The 17883-nt window shown below is 32.9% G+C and overlaps 4 protein-coding genes across 7 annotated transcripts in view; 2 read left to right on the top strand and 2 right to left on the bottom strand.

Annotated features, from left to right (window-relative positions):
• Positions 1-12253, top strand: part of LOC121128778 (somatomedin-B and thrombospondin type-1 domain-containing protein) — a 26880-nt gene extending 14627 nt beyond the window's left edge. Inside the window, exons 2-4 of the mRNA XM_040724397.2 lie at positions 11358-11564; positions 11644-11844; positions 11937-12253. Of these exons, the coding sequence (XP_040580331.1) occupies positions 11358-11564; positions 11644-11844; positions 11937-12136 (608 nt within the window). The 3' untranslated portion in view covers positions 12137-12253. The remainder of the gene's footprint in view (positions 1-11357; positions 11565-11643; positions 11845-11936) is intronic.
• LOC121128773 (protein argonaute-2-like) lies at positions 5662-11303 on the bottom strand. The gene is made up of 6 exons (XM_040724390.2): positions 11152-11303; positions 8912-9587; positions 8449-8834; positions 8082-8380; positions 7684-8004; positions 5662-7294 (listed from the first exon to the last, which is right to left on the bottom strand). The coding sequence occupies exons 2-6, from the start codon at positions 9582-9584 to the stop codon at positions 6049-6051; spliced, it is 2925 nt and encodes a 974-aa protein (XP_040580324.1). The 5' UTR covers positions 9585-9587; positions 11152-11303; the 3' UTR covers positions 5662-6048.
• On the bottom strand, positions 12211-17883 carry LOC121128776 (centrosomal protein of 83 kDa). 3 transcript variants are annotated; one of them, XM_071893187.1, is made up of 9 exons: positions 16669-16791; positions 16514-16601; positions 16210-16353; positions 15915-16146; positions 15722-15844; positions 15281-15653; positions 14031-14200; positions 12690-12941; positions 12211-12611 (listed from the first exon to the last, which is right to left on the bottom strand). In XM_071893187.1, exons 3-9 carry the CDS (start codon positions 16245-16247, stop codon positions 12339-12341), a joined length of 1461 nt encoding a protein of 486 aa, XP_071749288.1. In that variant the 5' UTR covers positions 16248-16353; positions 16514-16601; positions 16669-16791; the 3' UTR covers positions 12211-12338. The 3 variants fall into 3 exon arrangements, with proteins under 3 accessions (XP_071749288.1, XP_040580328.1, XP_071749286.1); XM_040724394.2 differs by lacking the exons at positions 16514-16601; positions 16669-16791 and adding an exon at positions 17521-17883; XM_071893185.1 differs by adding an exon at positions 17206-17482 and having other exon boundaries at positions 16210-17150.
• Positions 12836-15336, top strand: LOC121128781 (uncharacterized). Of its 2 annotated transcripts, none has more exons than XM_040724399.2 (3): positions 12836-12960; positions 14572-14931; positions 14999-15336. In XM_040724399.2, the coding sequence occupies exons 2-3, from the start codon at positions 14598-14600 to the stop codon at positions 15196-15198; spliced, it is 534 nt and encodes a 177-aa protein (XP_040580333.1). In that variant the 5' UTR covers positions 12836-12960; positions 14572-14597; the 3' UTR covers positions 15199-15336. The 2 variants fall into 2 exon arrangements, with proteins under 2 accessions (XP_040580333.1, XP_071749289.1); XM_071893188.1 differs by lacking the exon at positions 12836-12960 and adding an exon at positions 14236-14256.

Below are 17883 nucleotides of genomic sequence, written 5' to 3'. Positions count from 1 at the left end.
ATATACTTATACAATAAAATTATTGAAGTTTAATTATAAAGCAGTAAATACTATGTTTTCAATCAGTTATAGTAATGATAGTCCAAAGGACTAATTGGACCGGTCATAATACTGGACTGGACCGAATAAACAAGGACTGGGAACAACACTAGCCGTGTACATACGAACTGCGAACATAACCATTACTTGTACGCAATAAATATTAAATAATAAATCACTAAATCTCCTTAGATAAGGATGCCAGAAGTAAATGTACCTACTACGTATATGTAATTAAGTTATATGATAACATCATATGATCTTAAATAAGAGAAAGTCTTGAGGGGCCCTATGTAAGTGTACGAATATAATAATACATGGCTTTTAAAAATGTTCTCCACATTTTTTTATCTAATATACCATATATTTTGAAGCAGCTGTTCCTTTAAAAACAAAAAGGATAAGAAGAGCCAAGTTAAACTAAGGTTAAAGAGCCAATATTGACATTCAATATCGATATTTAAATTACTTTTCAAATTCCTGGAGAAGAAGCAGTGAGTGTGAATGTGTCCTCCTTGGATATCGAAAAAACATAATGAAGAGAAAGAAAAGTAAACATATAATTTATACTAATTTTTTTTTAATTGATGAGTTCTGAATTAATATAGCTGTAAAAGGTATGACATTTGACGAAAGCGATATTTTTTGTAGTTGTAACTATTGTTGTCTCAGTTGTTATATATCCCGTTACCGTCGAGTCTCATGACTGGTCCTATCAGTACTTGAGATAGGTATTTGAGACCGTCAGTCTTTTGGACTGTCAGTACTATAACTGATTAAAAAGAAGAAGTACAGTTGAGTAACTTCATCTAGGATAGAACTTAATAAGTTTTAGGACTGATATACAGGACTGAACTGGACGGAACTGCAGTCTTCAGTCCCAAATAAGGACCGACACAACATTAGTTGCAACCTGAACAGTGGGTTTATATTTTCGAATGCTGTGATCACATTCTTCTATTCTTGAAGAGAGAACATCTACATAAAATATAGAGAGTTAGCTCATGTGGAGTGTAACATATATGATTTCTTGATGAGTTATAAGTTTAAGTTCTTGATGGACTCAGAGTAGAATTGAGTATCGATATCGTAGTAATTCTTGCTTATATCCATTCTATTTACGCAGTGGGATTTCTGCTTTTTTATTTCTCACACGTTTGCTTGCAGGTGATCTAATGAAACGTCATAACAGTTAAGCATCTCTCCTCCCAAACATTCTTCAAATTGTCAGGGTGACCACGTAATTTTCCGCTTTATTATATTATCTTAGGTCATATTTTTTACAACTACGTGTATGAAGCGCTCTAACACCATGTTATCCCATTGACATAAAAATTCACTATGTATTCTTTTGTTAACTCTGGATTTTTCTACTATCCCACTCTAAATTGATTTTTCTAAACTTTGATTAATGGTTGGGAGGAGAGCAGCTTAGCTGTTGTAACGTTTTATTAGAACAGCTGCAATAAGCCTTGAGAGGAAGGAAATAAACACAAATTCAACTTCGTTTATAGCAAGGATATAGGCAAGAGTTACTTCTATATCAATCGTCAATTCTACTCCGAGTCCAGTAAGGACTTCAACTAATAACTCCCGAGCAAACCCTCTCCGCCTTTGATGAGCACACATACTAGTTATAACTGTGTACATCCATGTTTCCTCTTTAATAATTAAATAGTAATGATAGCAAAAGTGGGAAATAAAAGAGTCTGTACAGATTGACTATAAGAAAATGCCGCTTCAGCTCTCTAGTACATATATTATAGACCTCTACGAATATCTTGTAGGTTACCAGCATATACTTTTTTTTTAATGTATGTTCACGATGATTTTGAGAATTTTCACATCTCTACTCGTGGCCTTTTTGGAGCTGTCTCCCCTATAAAGTCTAATCTGTCTACTTCATCGTCGTGGATGATGCAGTATTTATTCTGGGCTTCCAGAGTTTCAACACAAGGGAGGTCATTGTAGATGGAAGTATTTGTGTTCTATATATTTCTGAATATCTTGTAGTAGTTACTATGCAGGAGATAAAACATATAGAAAACAAATTAAAAAATATAACTCGACTCAACTCAATAGTTTTAACTCGAATTCAACACTAATATATATTTATTTATTTTTGCATAAATGAAAAATAATTTGAGCAATTATATGTAAGAATACAATTATTTCCTTTCAACTATAACATCAATTTGTTTTCTTATCCACAAGCGTTTTTCCAATGCATAATTATGCATTAAAAATAGGTTTATAATATTGCAAGCATATTGTAGGAATTATATTTTTCATACCAGACACTGAATGCATTTATATCTATGGATATAAGTATTTGCTAGTTTCCTTGTATAAATATATAAAACATTCTAAAGCTTAATTAAAGGAGGCATGATAGGATGAGTAAGGCATTTTCTCATCATTTGGTTTTGAATGTTCATTGTCATATTGTGTGAATAGACCAAACTACGATTTTAAATAAAAACTTACACAACAAAAATTCATCTACGAATTAAGATTAAAAGTAATTCATCATGTATTTGAAAATCTCACTCCTTGTGTTCATAATCTGGTTGACTCATGAGGGATGTGAAAGTGTGATAACTAATAATATACCTATCTACTTCACGCATTGGCAATGTAGTCCACCTGTGGCATACCTAAAGAAGGGATCCGTGTTTAGAAAAAACTAAGTATAGCGATTAGAAAAGAAAAAACGGTTGATGCATGTGCTTTTTTTTTTTCTTTTTTTGTTCATTCTTTAATAAGTCGTGGGTGTCTTAACATCTCCCTCTAAAAGAAGAATTATCACCTATTTTTGGTGTAAATTGATAAAAAAATGCATTATAAAATAAATTTTTGTATATGAATTTAAATATAACTGTAATATTATCCCAGCACTAATGCTATTTTAAATGTAGAAGGTTCTCCTCTTTATAACAGTAATTCATTTTCTCTGCAAAAATCATACAACAGGAAGCTGATATTAAAAAGGGTCTTAATTCAGTAATACCATATGTCTTGCTCCCGCCTTTTCCTCGCACTCTTACACAAATCCTCTCTCTTGGCATACCTAGTAGACGGTCTTACCACACAAAACCCAAAATTTACACTGTATTTTGAGCTGTCGACTTTTTTGCTCCTTTTTCACTAATTAATGATCTGAACGTTGATTGGTTGAACTAGAATTAGCACTTATTAAGCTGTGAAGAATTATCAACAATCATTGAACAATAGTTTCATAGTTGGGAATAATTGGCTAACTACAAACTGATTTAAGGCAAATTGCTGAAACATCAATTTTAATGTTGGGGTGAATAAACACCCCGGATTCGTACTAGCGTTATTACCTTAAATGAAGCAAAGAAAGGTGAAAGTATCTGTTATTTTCTGAGGACTTGAACTGGACTCGATGAAAGTCTGAGCAAAAACTAGAGACTCAACTTGAACTTGAAACATAAAAACTTTTTCCAGCCACTCTAAAACTTACAAAAGCCATATTAAAGATCATCTGTAAATTTGGAAATTACGAGGGCCTAAAATAATTCCACGATTGGAATAACTTTTTCCCATAGTCATTTATGGTTCATAAGATAAAAAATCGAACATTATGTGTTTGATTGATTATTTTTTAACCAATATTAACTCAATGATAAAGTTATAAATAACTAAAAATCGCTTTGAAACTGATTTAAGTATCAAAGCGTTTGCCTTGTGTTTTATTATTAAGCCAATAATGATTGAATATACACATTCATATAATAAATCTTCAATCAGGGGGGCCGTCCTTCCTGCTAAATCTGCCTATGTTCCGATGTTCCTAGTAAATGATATTAAAGGTATTCTTTTGTTAGTAATAATTGGAAACCCCTAATTATAAATGATATGTCTATAAGGACTCGAACTGGACTTAGACTCGTGAGAAAAGACTCGATCGTGCCTCCTTATCAAAAATTTTGGAACTCAAAGATTTTCTTCAAGCTCTGTAATAAAATATTGATATTAATTAGGGCGAAAAAGTGGTTAATATATAATGAATACTCAAATACCTAGTGATGAAAATCCTCAGAAATTAAATAATAATGAATTTTACAATGATTTTTTCCCTCTCCATTCTGATGATTGTTGCCTTGTTTGCATGTCATACTCGTAGACACATGTCTCATCACTAGTTATGATGCATTCCATGAACGTTGGGTTGGAATTTGCACGATCAAGCATGTCTGAAGAGACTTGCTCACGGTACTGTTTTTGTAGAAAATTCAGCTCTTTTAGAACTAGCCGTGCAGCGATATTATTCAATCCTAGCTTAAGAGTGTCGTAGTCCTAGGACCTATCCAACACTATAAGATACAGATGAAGTATTAATCAGGGAAGTTATACCAAGTGGTCCATTAAAATCTGAACACTTTGAATTTTAAACTTCAACAAGATATAATTTATTAATTAACAATAGAATTTCAAAAAAATCAATACTCATATAGATGTGTGTCTGAGCTCTCTTAACCATTAATGTAACCACCCTTAGCGGCAGTGATGGCTTCCAGGCGCCGAAGGAAAGTCTAACACCCACTTTGGATGTAGTCCTCTGTCATTGCGTCCTAGTGCTGGCTGACAGTGGCTTTGAGGGCATCTGTGTTTGGATTACGGATACTGCAGACCTTACCCGCGACATGTACCCAAAATTTGTAGGCGAGGGATTGGCATAAGGGCTGAAGGAGGCCAAAAATGTCATAAAAGAGTTCATTCTACCCACTTTTTTTATAGCCCTCTGGATAGTCTAGATCTGTTGCATGCCCCCTCATGGACTTGAGGGGATTGGTCTGGGCTGGTTTTTTGTATACCCTCCGGATCTAGTTTGGCCTTTTTGACAGAGCCCTTCTCCCTCTCCGGCGTTTCGGACTTGCTAACAGTGGTCTTGTAGACGCTCAACTGCTTGGAGTGCGCAAATATGATTTATCGATCACGTTCAAATGTCATTTTCTCGAGCTAGGGAGCTCAAGTTTGTATTGTTTTGTAACTAATTTTTTTTAATGTTCCTTTAATTGGTTAGATGGAATTGCGCTGATTAAGTATAAGTAAATGTTGTAGTATTAATATTACTCCACCTAACCTAGGAATTTTTTGGTGAAATCCATATAATAACTCTAGGAATCACCGGTGCGCGAACGACCACACATCGAGTCCAAGAGATTCCCTCTAAAGCGGGCTGTCCATGAGCTATAGCGATTCCATTTGTAACTAATTGTTTATGCTTTAATCTATCGAAATATGAATTAATTTCAAGCACTCAAAGTTTATTAATTATTGAATTATTAAGTACTCTGATTTCAATGGCCCTCCTGGTAAATAAAAAAATCCTCATAACTAGGTACATACTTACATATTATAATTTAACAGCAAATATTCAAAGAATTTACTTTAGGTACTTTTAACATTTGTAAATTGTAGGTCTATACATATTTTTTTTTTGTTACAACATCCATAAATTCCATTCTGTTTAATAATAATTATCTTCGTTTAAAAAATAAACACAAATTATTGCAGAATAAATTTTGCAAATGTAACCCAAATAATGAGATTTTGCAACCCTTGATGGTTTTTGGAAAATAATAACAAAATATATTACTTTTGTTTAGGCAACAATAACATAATATATTTAACAATTAAGAAACTATTTAATATCCATACATATTACAAGAGGTAGATAATTATTTGATTGGATAATTATTACTCCACAAGTTGAAAATTCAAATGAGAGATTATTACATTCTTGGAATGTATGTACAATATATTTTCCTGTTTTGGAGTTATGTTGAGAGGATTTCCAATTGTGCATTGAGGCTGGAAAACATTTAAACAACGATATAGAATCTAAATTCTAACAAAATTTAAGTCATAAATTCGATAAACAATTAATATTTAACATAAATAAATACACATAAGATATATATTGAACGGGAAAACAATCAATCCTTTGAAAAGGAAACGGGGATATTATAAGCTTGACTTTTAAGTGAAAAACATGCGGGTTCTATTATCCTTATGAATTGTGATTACTTCCATTGCTTTTTTAATATCTGCCTCATCAAGAGGAAGACCTTCTTCATCATAGTGAACCCCAATGTCTCCATCTGTCAAATGATGTCTTGTACGAACTGCAGCCAAATGAGCATAATAAGTTGGGGCAGGAACTGTGACAGAGCGAGTACATCTAGCGTAACAGTAGCACATCATATAGGTGAGACTCTGAATCTCTTCAGCAGACAAGTTATTATCATCCCACATGACTCGATAATAAGTTGGACGACTCGTTCCTTGAATGCCATAGTGAGATGCAAGGTAAAAATCGAAGCGATGTGGATGAGTAATGGTATTGTCGAGACATGTTCCAGCAGGAACATTTCCTGATCTACCACTTGCATCTGCAGGGTCACTACAAAACAAACGTGTATTGTGTCTTCTTTGCAGAATTATAAATGTGATTCCAGGGCGATATCCTTCATCTCCTTCCAATGCCAGACAAGCTCTACGAATAGCGTTTATTTCTCTCTGTGCAATAGTTAGAAACATGGAGTCACGTATAGCATCTCTATAGAAAATTATTCGATGGGGTTTCAGCTTTGCATTACGTTGATAAAAATCCAATAAAATGGACTTTACCATTTCAGATAGATCCACGATATGCTGGTGAATTCGAGATTGTACAGTTGAACAAGATGAGAATTGCGCAGGTGATGCATCCATTGATCCAACAAGAGAAGCGACAGAGGGTCGTCGGGGCTCAGGATGATGTGGATGGCTCAGAGTAGCTCCCATTACAATTATAGGTGCATCTAATATTTTTAGGTTTTCTTTGGAAATGTTAGATATAACACAATTGACTCCTCCGAGCTTATGGTTGATTTTCATACATAAATTAGTTAGGACTTGATTGTTAACACCCTTTTTAATGCTTTTCCATCTAATGCATTGAGATACAAAGCCAAAGTATTTATCCCCAGCACTTTTTAAATGGGAATAAGTCGTTTGCTTTCCATCAAGAACGACAAAGAGGAAAATCATTTTGGGTTTCTCACGCTTGAGATATTCAAGAGCTCTATCAATAGATTCCTTGGTTTGATTTCCATAGCTTTGATAATAGGCATATTCTTCATTGAAATCAAGGCCAACACTACTTCCTTGACCAATCAACCCATATATTACTTCCCGTACTTTGGGCTCATCAATTTCTCTTGGAGCAAGATTGAGCACTCCCCTTTCAAAATGTAAAATAATTAAAAATGTTAATAAGTTGCGAAGGACTCATTGCATAAATATTAGTAAAAATAAATTTGTTTTCCCCATAGGTAATAGGTGCATTAATATCCATCCCCACTGGAATTTCATTACAATTAAAATTTGAAAACAATGCATTTAATTATCATAATTCACTAGGAAAGCGGTGAAAAAGTATTCTTTTTTTTGCACATTAACTTATGTTTGTGAGTTGAAAAGCATATATACTAACTATATTATAATGTCTTCGAAAAATTATGCATGGATTGAAGTGCATCTCTCTTTGATATGATTTGCGAAAGTAAAACAAAAGCACATAGGAAAAAACCTATTTTATAAGCATCCATAAATAGTAATAAAGCAACTTACCACTCATCGATTAGACGAGCCTCTTTAAATTGTTTATCATACATTTCCCAAGTTCCTTTGTTGGGAGTAACAATTACAGGGGTTCCATTAGCCAGACGAGCATCATTATATTCAATGGAAGGAGGTTCGAGTATAACACCTTCTGCTTTCATAAGTTGATCATTTTTAAAAGCACTTACATTAAATTCCTTAGCAACTGGATTATTTGGAACATCCACGTCCTTAATAGCAACATCCACTTCTTTTCTACGATCTGGTGCCATAGAAGCCATCATGCGAATCATCGTGGTGGCTTGTTGCTCTGTCAATTTCTTAAGGACTCTTAATCAAATAATTAATTTAATATACTCTCAAACAATTGAGTAAATAAATATATATATATATATAATTATGAATACCTCTGTCCTTTGACAAGTTTGCACAACTCCATTGGGATGAATGCAGTTCGATCGCCTTTACCCAGGTGTAGTACAGGCAAATCCGGATATTCTAACTCGATATTGTACTTTTTTGAGAAAAAATCCTTTACAGAAATTCTATTACCAGTTGCACGGCAGTCAAAATGTGTAAATGAAGGTGTAGCACGGCCCACACAATAAACTCTGAAGAGCCTTGGTGTGCGACCATGATGGGTTTTTACTTTTAAGCCAATAAGTTCTGAGTTCAACAACTTTCTTTCATCCTCAGTTATCCAACCCTGATATTTTATAAATCGACGCAAACATCTACTCTACTCATTAGAAAAACAACTAAAAATGAGCGTACCTTTTTCCTTTTCAAATCCTCTTTATCTCTTTTGAGTAAAGTTGCCGTAAAATCTACAACAGACTGCTCTTTGAAAAATGCAGTAGAGGCAACATCCACTACCATTCCAAATTTTCCGTGACATGGAACAACATTGTGATGGAAACCATACCATGCTTCTCTCCCACTACCTAGATCGTACCTTCCAGGTTTCGTAAAATAATTTAAGCCGATAGGAATATAATCCAGTGAGGGCTGATGTCTCAGAATTACGTCTAGTATATGCCTTGCAGTTAATCCAGTTTCATGAACATCGCGAAAGAGCTTCAATGTTAATTCTCTGACATTTATTTTGAGACCATAACGAAAGGTTAAAACAAATTCTCGTGGAGGTCCACCTATATCTCCTATAAAAAATATTCAAGTAATTATTTGTAATGGGCATATAATTGAAACAGTCTTGAACAAGAGCTGTTGTACCTACTCGCTAAATGAATTCGTGCAATAAATTTACTATCAGGGAAAATCAGTTTCCTAATGGTAAAAAACAATCCTTTGGCATCATAGGCAGGACGAATCCTTTGACCATTTTCTCCAGTAAAGACTTCTGGATATTTTTCTATTACAAGTTCCATAACCTTTCTTTTGATACTTCGAGGGACTTTCTCTGGGAAGAACTCAATTTCATAACGATGGACATATTCTGGTATCGAATCTAATGCAACATAGTTTACAGTTAAAGATATACTTTTCCCATAAGTTTGGTTATAGTTTGGACGACGAACATCATACTCCATTGATGTCATTCCCTGTTGAAGAAGAGCTACGATACCTCTTGATAAGGATCTTCTGTTAGGAAACCCAACAGTTGAAGCTAATTTAGTTGGTGAAACCAATGATGAATCTGAATTACTACGGGGCCTAAAAATTCCCTGACCACTTGAATCTATATCCACTAAGCTAGATGCTTTTTTTAAAAGCCATTTACCATCTAGATTTTCTTGTAATGAAGGTCGTCGATTCGTATTATAAGCATGATCGACAAGTCTTTCTCCCACTGGAGGAATTTGCCAATTTGCAGTAGTATCCGAAAACGGTTCTCTCTCTGAAAAAGAATTTTTCTTACTAGAACCCTTCTTATTCTTACGACGAACCATTACCTGAATAAAAAATGTAATTATTTTTAATCATAAAAAAAAACTTTTTTTTATTTATTTCTTCAATGATTTATATGCGTATAGCTTTTAATAGTATAAAAATATGTTTTATAAAAATTTAAAAGACCACTTTATTAATGACTTGAATTATCCCATTAGTGGCAAAAATGTCCTTTTCAATTATTGTAGCCTTATTATTTAGCATTATTTTTCCATTCTTCTTAGTAAATTTAACTTCTGGGGACGTAGGAATTGGGCCATCATGATTAATTAAGTCAATTGACATTAGACTAGCTCCTCTGGTAAAATATCTACCCGAAATTTTGCGCAATGCAGATGAAAATATTTTCCAAGTGAATAAATCTTGCATAGTTCCAGGAGGGAGCTCGGAAAAAGCTTTGTCCGTCGGAGCAAAAACAGTCATATTATCCTCACTCAAATTGACTTTAATTAGCTGATTCACTCTTAGAATATTGGTAAATCGTCCATCATTGATGAGAGTTTGGCGAATATCATCTAATATTACGGGATACAAAAGACCCTCCAAAATATGCACAAAAACTCCTTCAGGAAATTCAATACTTTCCAGAATCTTGACACCATTAATATGGGTTAAATTTAATTTGTTATTACGATTTACTCGGAGGTATTCATTGCCTGAATAAAATGTTTTAAGCAAAATATCCGTTTGTAATAAGTTTTTATAGTTAATAGAATCAGGAGATAGATGATAAAGAACATTTTGAGGATTTTTGATCGATAGTTGTTGAATATCTTCATCATTTAAGTTATCAAATGACTCCTCCACCGGTATAAAGAAAGTCTTGGCTTTTTCAATTAATGTCTTGTCACCCAAGTTCAATAATTTAAGAAATGATGGGGAGCGCTTCTCCAAAAGAGGCCTAAGGGGATCCGGATAATAAAGATACGAACGATTAATATTGTCATCCATTTTTGAATTCACTGAAGAAGACTCTTCGCTGATATTCACAAAATATTTGTGAATAGGAATCCACTTGTGGGGTAAGACGGATGGTTTTTCAAGCGAACCCTGAAAAGAATATTTTAGCTCTCCGTTCTCATCTTCTCGAATCATAGGAATCCAGTATCGTGGGGTCGTAGAACTGAAGTGAACGTCAGAAAATTTGGATGCACTTTTGTCATAGTCTAAACCAATTTGATCTTCCGAGATAAAAGGAAGCCAACCAATGATATCAAATAGTGAAAAAAAATTAGCCCATGCTGAGGCCAGTAGGAATGGAATTATACAAATGACTCTCATGATGTTCCAAGTTAAATTTTTGGAATTCAAATGATGGTAAAAACCTACTTGATATATTATCAAATATGAAGGTTGTCATGACTTGAGCATAAAAAAGTGAGAAATAAAAATAACTCATGTCCACAAACATAAAAATTGCTGTCTCATTTTCCAAAGAATACCTTTATTTGTTTGTAATTGTTATATTAAATAAATAAATCATCTCAATGATTAATGAACCCTTATCAATGCCCTAATAAAAACATTCTCATCAAATCAATTCGAGAAAAAAAAAGTTAAACTTACCTCACTTAATAACACCTCAATCCTAAGATACAAACTAAGAATAATACTATCTTAATAGGATTTCAGGTCATGTTTTTATTGCCACTTTCACCTATCTTAATCTTGAAATATTAACTCGATAGTTCATGCCAAAGTACTATTCACTTCTATTCAGTAAAACTCTAATCAAAATAGAATACATAGTAATATAGATTTGTTTCCCTTAGTGATTGATTGCACGGTAAGTGGATGGTCAGAGTGGAGTCAATGTGATGTTCAGTGTGGAGCAGGAACTTCTATCAGAAGAAGACAGATCATTCATCCACCATCAAATGGCGGAAATGAGTGCCCCGTCTTGGAAGAAAAGAAGCCTTGTAGAGTCAAAAATTGTCGTAGAAAGCATGACAAGTTTAATGATAAAATGGCAATTAGAGGTAAAAGCAATAGCAATACATCTTAGATATTAATTACAAAAATTAATTAATTATTTTTGATTCATCAATTTTTACATAGAAACGGCAATGTTAGTACCTGCAAAATTTGCGAAAAAACAACGAAGACAAGCTCGAAACTATGATGTCCGTGAAAATCTCAAAACATACATACAAAAAGATCAAAAAGAAGAATCTCAATCTAGCTACTGTGTAGTTTTCCATGTGGATAAATCCATGCATGCCTGTCATCGGAGTGAGGATACATCCATGCTTCTTAAGGGTATTCATCAGTTTTTTTCCACAAATTTAATTTGAACCTTAATCATATAGCTGAATTTTACCATCTATAAAATATTTACATATTTCCTATAGGTCATCGTGTCTGCGTTTCTTGCGATGGTAATGCTCAAAGAGATCACTTGGGTGGCCGATGCACCGGTCATGGAGCAGAGGGTAGAAAAACAAGATTCAAGAATATATTGTCTCCTCATTGTAAAGGAAAGTGGACTCGTCTCCAAGTTGTGCAAGGACAATGTCCTTGTCCTGAAGGAGCAGATCTTGTGTTTGTCTAGGACTTTACTTCTTCTTTTTACAATGTATAATTATCACCATGTATTTATATAATTATTTAAACCTAATGCTCTAATTTTTTAACAATAAAGCTAAAGTATTTATTTCTTAAATTAAAATTGGTCTATGAATCATGCATAATTATGAACACTTTAATGGCAGTGTGTTTACTATATATATTTTTAAATCACATAAAATTTGACATCATTCAATTGAATCAGGATGAGTTTTTAGTAGTTTTGAAAACTTTTTATGACGAGTTTTTAGGTCTTGATACCTTAATTTTAGTCTTTTATAAGGTTCGTCTTCAGACTTTTGAGTGGAAGAAGTGTGTGATGGGGAGGTTTGTGATGTAATTTGGAGATGGAAGGCGGGTTCTTCATCTCCACCGAGTCTTTGAAGAGCTTCCAATTTGTTGTTTGATTCTTCCAATCTAGCTCTTAATTTTTTTATGAGTTTACTATAATTGTGACACTTCTGTAAAGAAACAAACAAAATTAAAGGATGGTATCTTCCTGTGAATCGAATTATATTATGGTATATTGATAAACATACCTGGGACTGATCTTCATAAGAGAACATATCTTTTTTCAATTCATTATTTTCCTGTTCTTTAAGTACTAATTGATTCACCAAATGACTTTCTTTTGCATGAAGGCGGTCTAATTCTGCTTGTAAATATACAATATCCTTACTCAATGAGGAAATATCCTTGATCATTAATTCCCGCTCTTCAAGTCGACGAAGAACCTCTGCATCAGAGGAGTCCTTTTCTAATTTTAAAGAAGCATTCATTTGAGCCAAGGTCTGGAAAATCAATTTATACGTATGTGTTCTATTTTTCAATGTATAATTGTAGATTGTCTTTACTTTGAAACTACGCAGAATATACATATATTTCAAAAATCCGATAAATCTTTATTTATTACATTTTGTGTGAATTAAATAGCAATTTGTAAAAAAAATAAAAAATAGCTGTAGAATGACAAGCAGAAACACTTTGTTTGCAATCGTATTATTTATATTTTGATGCGTAATGTGTTTTATTAAATAAATTTCGAACAATAAAATGCATTTTTAGCGGAATCGAGAGCAATTTCTGAATATTATATAGTCATTGAATTTACTGAAATACAATACAAATTAAAAACTATAGATATTCTTTGTGAAGACTTTATCATAGCCGAAGGGAACATGCCCCTCTAAGTTTTATGTTATCCCATCGTTGCTTAATTTACAAAACTGTATAATAGTCCATACAGGACTGTATCTAGAATTTGTCTTTGGACAGTGTTAAGCTTTTAAAATTTTGGACAACATTTCTTGAAATATAAGATATATCTTTTGAATTACCTTTTTTATAAAAGATACATCATTGAACGACCTTGTTTCTAAATAAAGGCATATTTTTGGATAGTTTTTTTAATATAAGAATTTTTGTTGGTTGTCTTTTGCCAAAAAATATTTCGAAATTTGCGTACATTTCAGCAAATTTTCCGACTAATATCCCATTTTTTCCGAATATCATTTCTGTCGAAACAGGCCTGTCTACATATTGATATACGTAAATATTTCAGAATCTCCCCCCTCAGTTTATTATCTTCACTTCTGATTTGTTACCTCTACAACGAAGTTGAACGGAAGTTGTATTTTTGTCTCTGTTTGATAGTCACCAGGATTACAGCAAAAGTTAAAGATCGATTTTGATAAAACTTGGTAATAGATATATGGTCACAAAAAGGGGATATTAAATTTTGTAATTTCAAAGGTCAAAGTAACTCCACACCTAAAAACTGAATAATCGACCATAACTTTAGAACAAATTGAAATAAATATTTCAATTTGATTTTAGGCAGAGGTTTTGCGCTTTACCGAGTGCCCATTCTAGTACCTTACCCTTATTTTCATTTCCATCTCGGAATTTTTAACTTCAAGACAAGCAATTGTTTCAGCTCTCTCTGTTTTATCCTCAGCCGTCTTAATATCCAAGGAATGACGAAGGCCCTCAGCCTCTTGTTCCAGTATACATTTCGAAGCTCCTAGTTTTTCATATTTCACTTTCAAATCTGAAATTGAAATTTGGTAAATGGATTACAGCATTCCCAATCTTTAATAGCTAATGGTAATAATTCTACATTTAAACACATTAAAAGAGATAAATTAGTTAGTCATATATGTATAGAACTTCCTTGAGTAATTTAGTTTTTCTTGTCTCTTAACTAATAAATTGATAACTTGTTGCTAAAATAAATATATATTTAAGAAATGAAATCTTTCATTTCTTAAATGATAAATATTTAAGTACTGAAGAAGCCTTTTTGTCATACCATCATAACCTAATCGTAACATGAAGCCATATGAGTGCCATCAAATGATTACGTGAAAATATTCATAATCAAAACTTTTCACAAGACAATTTTTCTTTCAAATATTTCAGTATCATAGTCGCACACGAACTTAAAGATGGAAGAGGAAGTCCAAAATAAATTGAGCCCAACACATAAGGCCTATGAACGGGTTATGACTCTTAAAAAGAAGCATGGAAAGTGTGGAAAATATATATATAACGATGGAACACTATATATCGGAGACTTTGACGAACAAGGCATTAAAAGTGGGATAGGACATTTAGAAATAGGAAATGGTGCTATTTATGATGGACAATTTGAAAAAGGTCTTCCAAACGGAGTTGGAATAATGTTTTTCCCGGACAAGTCTGAATACATCGGAGAGTTTATGCAAGGTTGGTTTCACGGTCATGGAATATACACAACCCATGAAGGCATGAAATTTGAAGGTAAGATGGTAATTTAAGATTAAAAAAACTGCAAATGTAAAAAACAAAAACAATATTGAACCTATAGGAGAATTTCGAGGTGGACGAATATGGGGCTTTGGTATGATAACCTACAAACGGGGAGAAACTGGAACATCGGGTTACTTTCAAGATTCCAAGTATTCTAGAGAAGGAGATGCGGATGAAAATGTTAAGAGCGCAAGACAAATTGTAGCCTATGCTAAAAGAATCTGTCAAGAAAATGGATATGTCATAACAGCAGATTAAATTATGTATATATAAATACAATTTCTTAATTTAAATGTAACAAATTTTAATTTATAGAGGTACAACATCAAAATGTTCTCACCTTCAAGTTGTTTGCTAATAAAATCTTTTTCACAAGAAAGAGAAGTCTTTTCTTTAGCGAATTCGAGTTTGATCTTTTCATTTTCGTCCTTAATAGAACGCATTGACTCTCGAATTTTGTCTTCAACCTCATTAGAGGCTGCTTGCGAAACATCCAACTGTTGCCTTAGCCCAAGTCCTTCTGATTTTAGTTTTTTCATCTCTTCCTCATTAGATGAAATTGACTTTTCAAGACTCGCCTTCTCAGCTTTCAATTTAGAAATAATCGCATTATTCTTTGCAGCTTCCTCTGCTGACTTATATTTTAGAAGACTAAGACTGTTTTCGGAGTTTTTGCGTTTTTCTTCAGATTCCTCCAGATTACTTATTAAAAACTAAAAAATACAAATGATAAAATAAAGATCAATTCTACAAAAACTATTTAGAATGTACTAAGTGATACCCTTATTTGTTCTTGGAGCTTAGAGTTTTTAAGGCCCTGTTTGATGACTTCACTCTCTAATGCAGCTATTACGGGTCTTTCACTTTCTTCTAGATTCTGAACAGTTTTTTCTAGATGTTTGATCTAAATTATAATAATTGATATCTAATTATGGGGGTTAATTCAAAACCAAATAATTGTTCCATTTAGGTACCTTTCCTTGAAAGTTAAGAGTAATCTCCTCCATTTCTCTTTCATGATCCTTAACAGAGTGAGTATGAATCTGTCTCAAGCATAGATTTTCTTTAATTAACTGTTGAACAGTTAACTTGGAGGCCTCCAAATCATCCACTGTCTCATGAATCCGTGACATCCACATCGTATCACTACTAGATTTGACTCTATGTTCAAGTGCCAAAAGTTGGCCCTCAGTTGGAACCTGATTTCTAGATAATTAATTAAATGAATTAACTATTAATTATTTTTTTCAATAGTTAAAAATAATCTACGTCAATTCCTCAATTCTGGTTTCATAATCCAGCTTCATTCGATGATTATCCTCTTTAGATGCAATGAGAACCTTCTCAAGACTATCGTTTTCATCTTCTAGTTTGGCCAATTTTGCATTTTGTAATTTGGATTCATGTAATATTCTGAAAATATTTTTTTAATAATTTACAATTAATAAAATGATAATTTTATTAACTAAGACCCTTCCTAATAATTTAGAATAAAGAAACCCGAGGATGTAACGACTATAATGACAAATGTATGAATTCTTTAAAACCTGAACCTGTTCTGTATGTGTATTACCTCCATAAAAATAGTGTTTGTTAAACATTTTCACAATAGGTGTAGTACAGTCAAATCCAAAACCTTGGCTCGAACGAAAATGTTATTCCTATTCAAAATGCATCCAAAACAAGATTTAAGTTCCCGGTGTAAACGTAATTTATGTATGTAATTACCTTGTTGATAATTAAATTTAGATCAGCTCATCACCTACTGTGATTGAATTAAAGAGAGCAATTTACTGGATAAGTTAAGCACTTATTAAGGATAAGACAGGAAGGAAATGCAAACCAGAAAAATTATCTTTTGAACGTACATCCGTGCAATGTAGATATCCTTGAAATTTATGCATGTATGATAACATTGAAAGTTGCTCTCATGCGGAGAATTAGAGTTTTCCTCATCCTTACAAAGTTTATAAAGGAGTAAAAAATATTGCTTCTGAGAAAAAGTTGCTCTAAATTATATGAATTTGGTATGTTATTCAGATTTGACATAAGATGAAGATGTAATTTATCTCAACTATGATGTACAAGATAACTTATCCGGGGATATAATCTTAATATCAAGAAAATAGGAGGATGACAATACGATTTTATATTGAATAAACAGAACGCTCATCCAATGAATGTTGGAAAGCATATGGAAAACAAGGAACCTTGAAGAAGAACATATTTGAAAGATAATTGTCATCACTTAATAGTCTGTAATACCTAATGAAACATCCTTATTATTGGTGAGACTCTGCCGGAGACCGATTTATTTTTTTTCGGTTTCTAGAAATAGTGATTATTGAAAAGAAAACTTTTGTTGTAAAAAAAATACTTCATTTTTTTTTTTTTTTTTTGGGACTCATCAATACGAATTTTTTGCGTAGATTGGATTTTACGCCGAAAACTGTCAACAGTGAATCTGAACCAAATTAGTTCAATCTTACTATAACTATAACGCTCTTTGAACAGGACTATGCCCAGGACGAACTTCAATACTAATTAATTATAATTATGCGATTCAACAATCCGACATACTTCATGAACTGAGTTTTAAGTTGCTGATAGTTGCTTTTATGCGTTTCACTCCGCATCTTCTCATCAGATATGAGTTTTTGGAGTTCATTATTAAGCTTCAACTTTTCCACTAAACTATTAAAATCTTCATCATCACCATAACTAAGATCTTCAATGTGTAGAGAGGAGATATGTTCACCTATATCATCCTGAGTTGGCAATTGATCCCTATCACTCGAAAACATGATTATATACTAGAAAATGAATAATCAACAAAACGCAATTCCAGGTAAAATGAAAGCTTTATGGAAGACAAAATGTAATGTTTACTGAGAGGTATACTTGATGGTACTAGAGAAAGCCAATTAAAACAATAAATAAAGG

This window comes from Lepeophtheirus salmonis, chromosome 13 (assembly GCF_016086655.4).
Source record: "Lepeophtheirus salmonis chromosome 13, UVic_Lsal_1.4, whole genome shotgun sequence".
Lineage (NCBI taxonomy): Eukaryota > Metazoa > Arthropoda > Copepoda > Siphonostomatoida > Caligidae > Lepeophtheirus > Lepeophtheirus salmonis.
This window is presented reverse-complemented; position numbering and strand designations above follow the sequence as displayed.

Bases quoted from the DNA above. Each gene is read 5' to 3' on its own strand.
- LOC121128773 (XM_040724390.2), bottom strand. From the start codon at position 9,584: ATGGTTCGTCGTAAGAATAAGAAGGGTTCTAGTAAGAAAAATTCTTTT. The intron at 8,381-8,448 runs GTACGCTCATTT...ATAAAATATCAG, and splicing joins AGGATTTGAAAAGGAAAAAG to GGTTGGATAACTGAGGATGA. The intron at 7,295-7,683 runs GTAAGTTGCTTT...ACATTTTGAAAG, and splicing joins GCTCGTCTAATCGATGAGTG to GGGAGTGCTCAATCTTGCTC.
- LOC121128776 (XM_040724394.2), bottom strand. From the start codon at position 17,744: ATGTTTTCGAGTGATAGGGATCAATTGCCAACTCAGGATGATATAGGT. The intron at 14,201-15,280 runs GTGAGAACATTT...TTTCAATTTCAG, and splicing joins TATTAGCAAACAACTTGAAG to ATTTGAAAGTGAAATATGAA. The intron at 12,612-12,689 runs GTATGTTTATCA...GTTTCTTTACAG, and splicing joins CTTATGAAGATCAGTCCCAG to AAGTGTCACAATTATAGTAA.
- LOC121128781 (XM_040724399.2), top strand. From the start codon at position 14,598: ATGGAAGAGGAAGTCCAAAATAAATTGAGCCCAACACATAAGGCCTAT. The intron at 14,932-14,998 runs GTAAGATGGTAA...TTGAACCTATAG, and splicing joins TGAAGGCATGAAATTTGAAG to GAGAATTTCGAGGTGGACGA.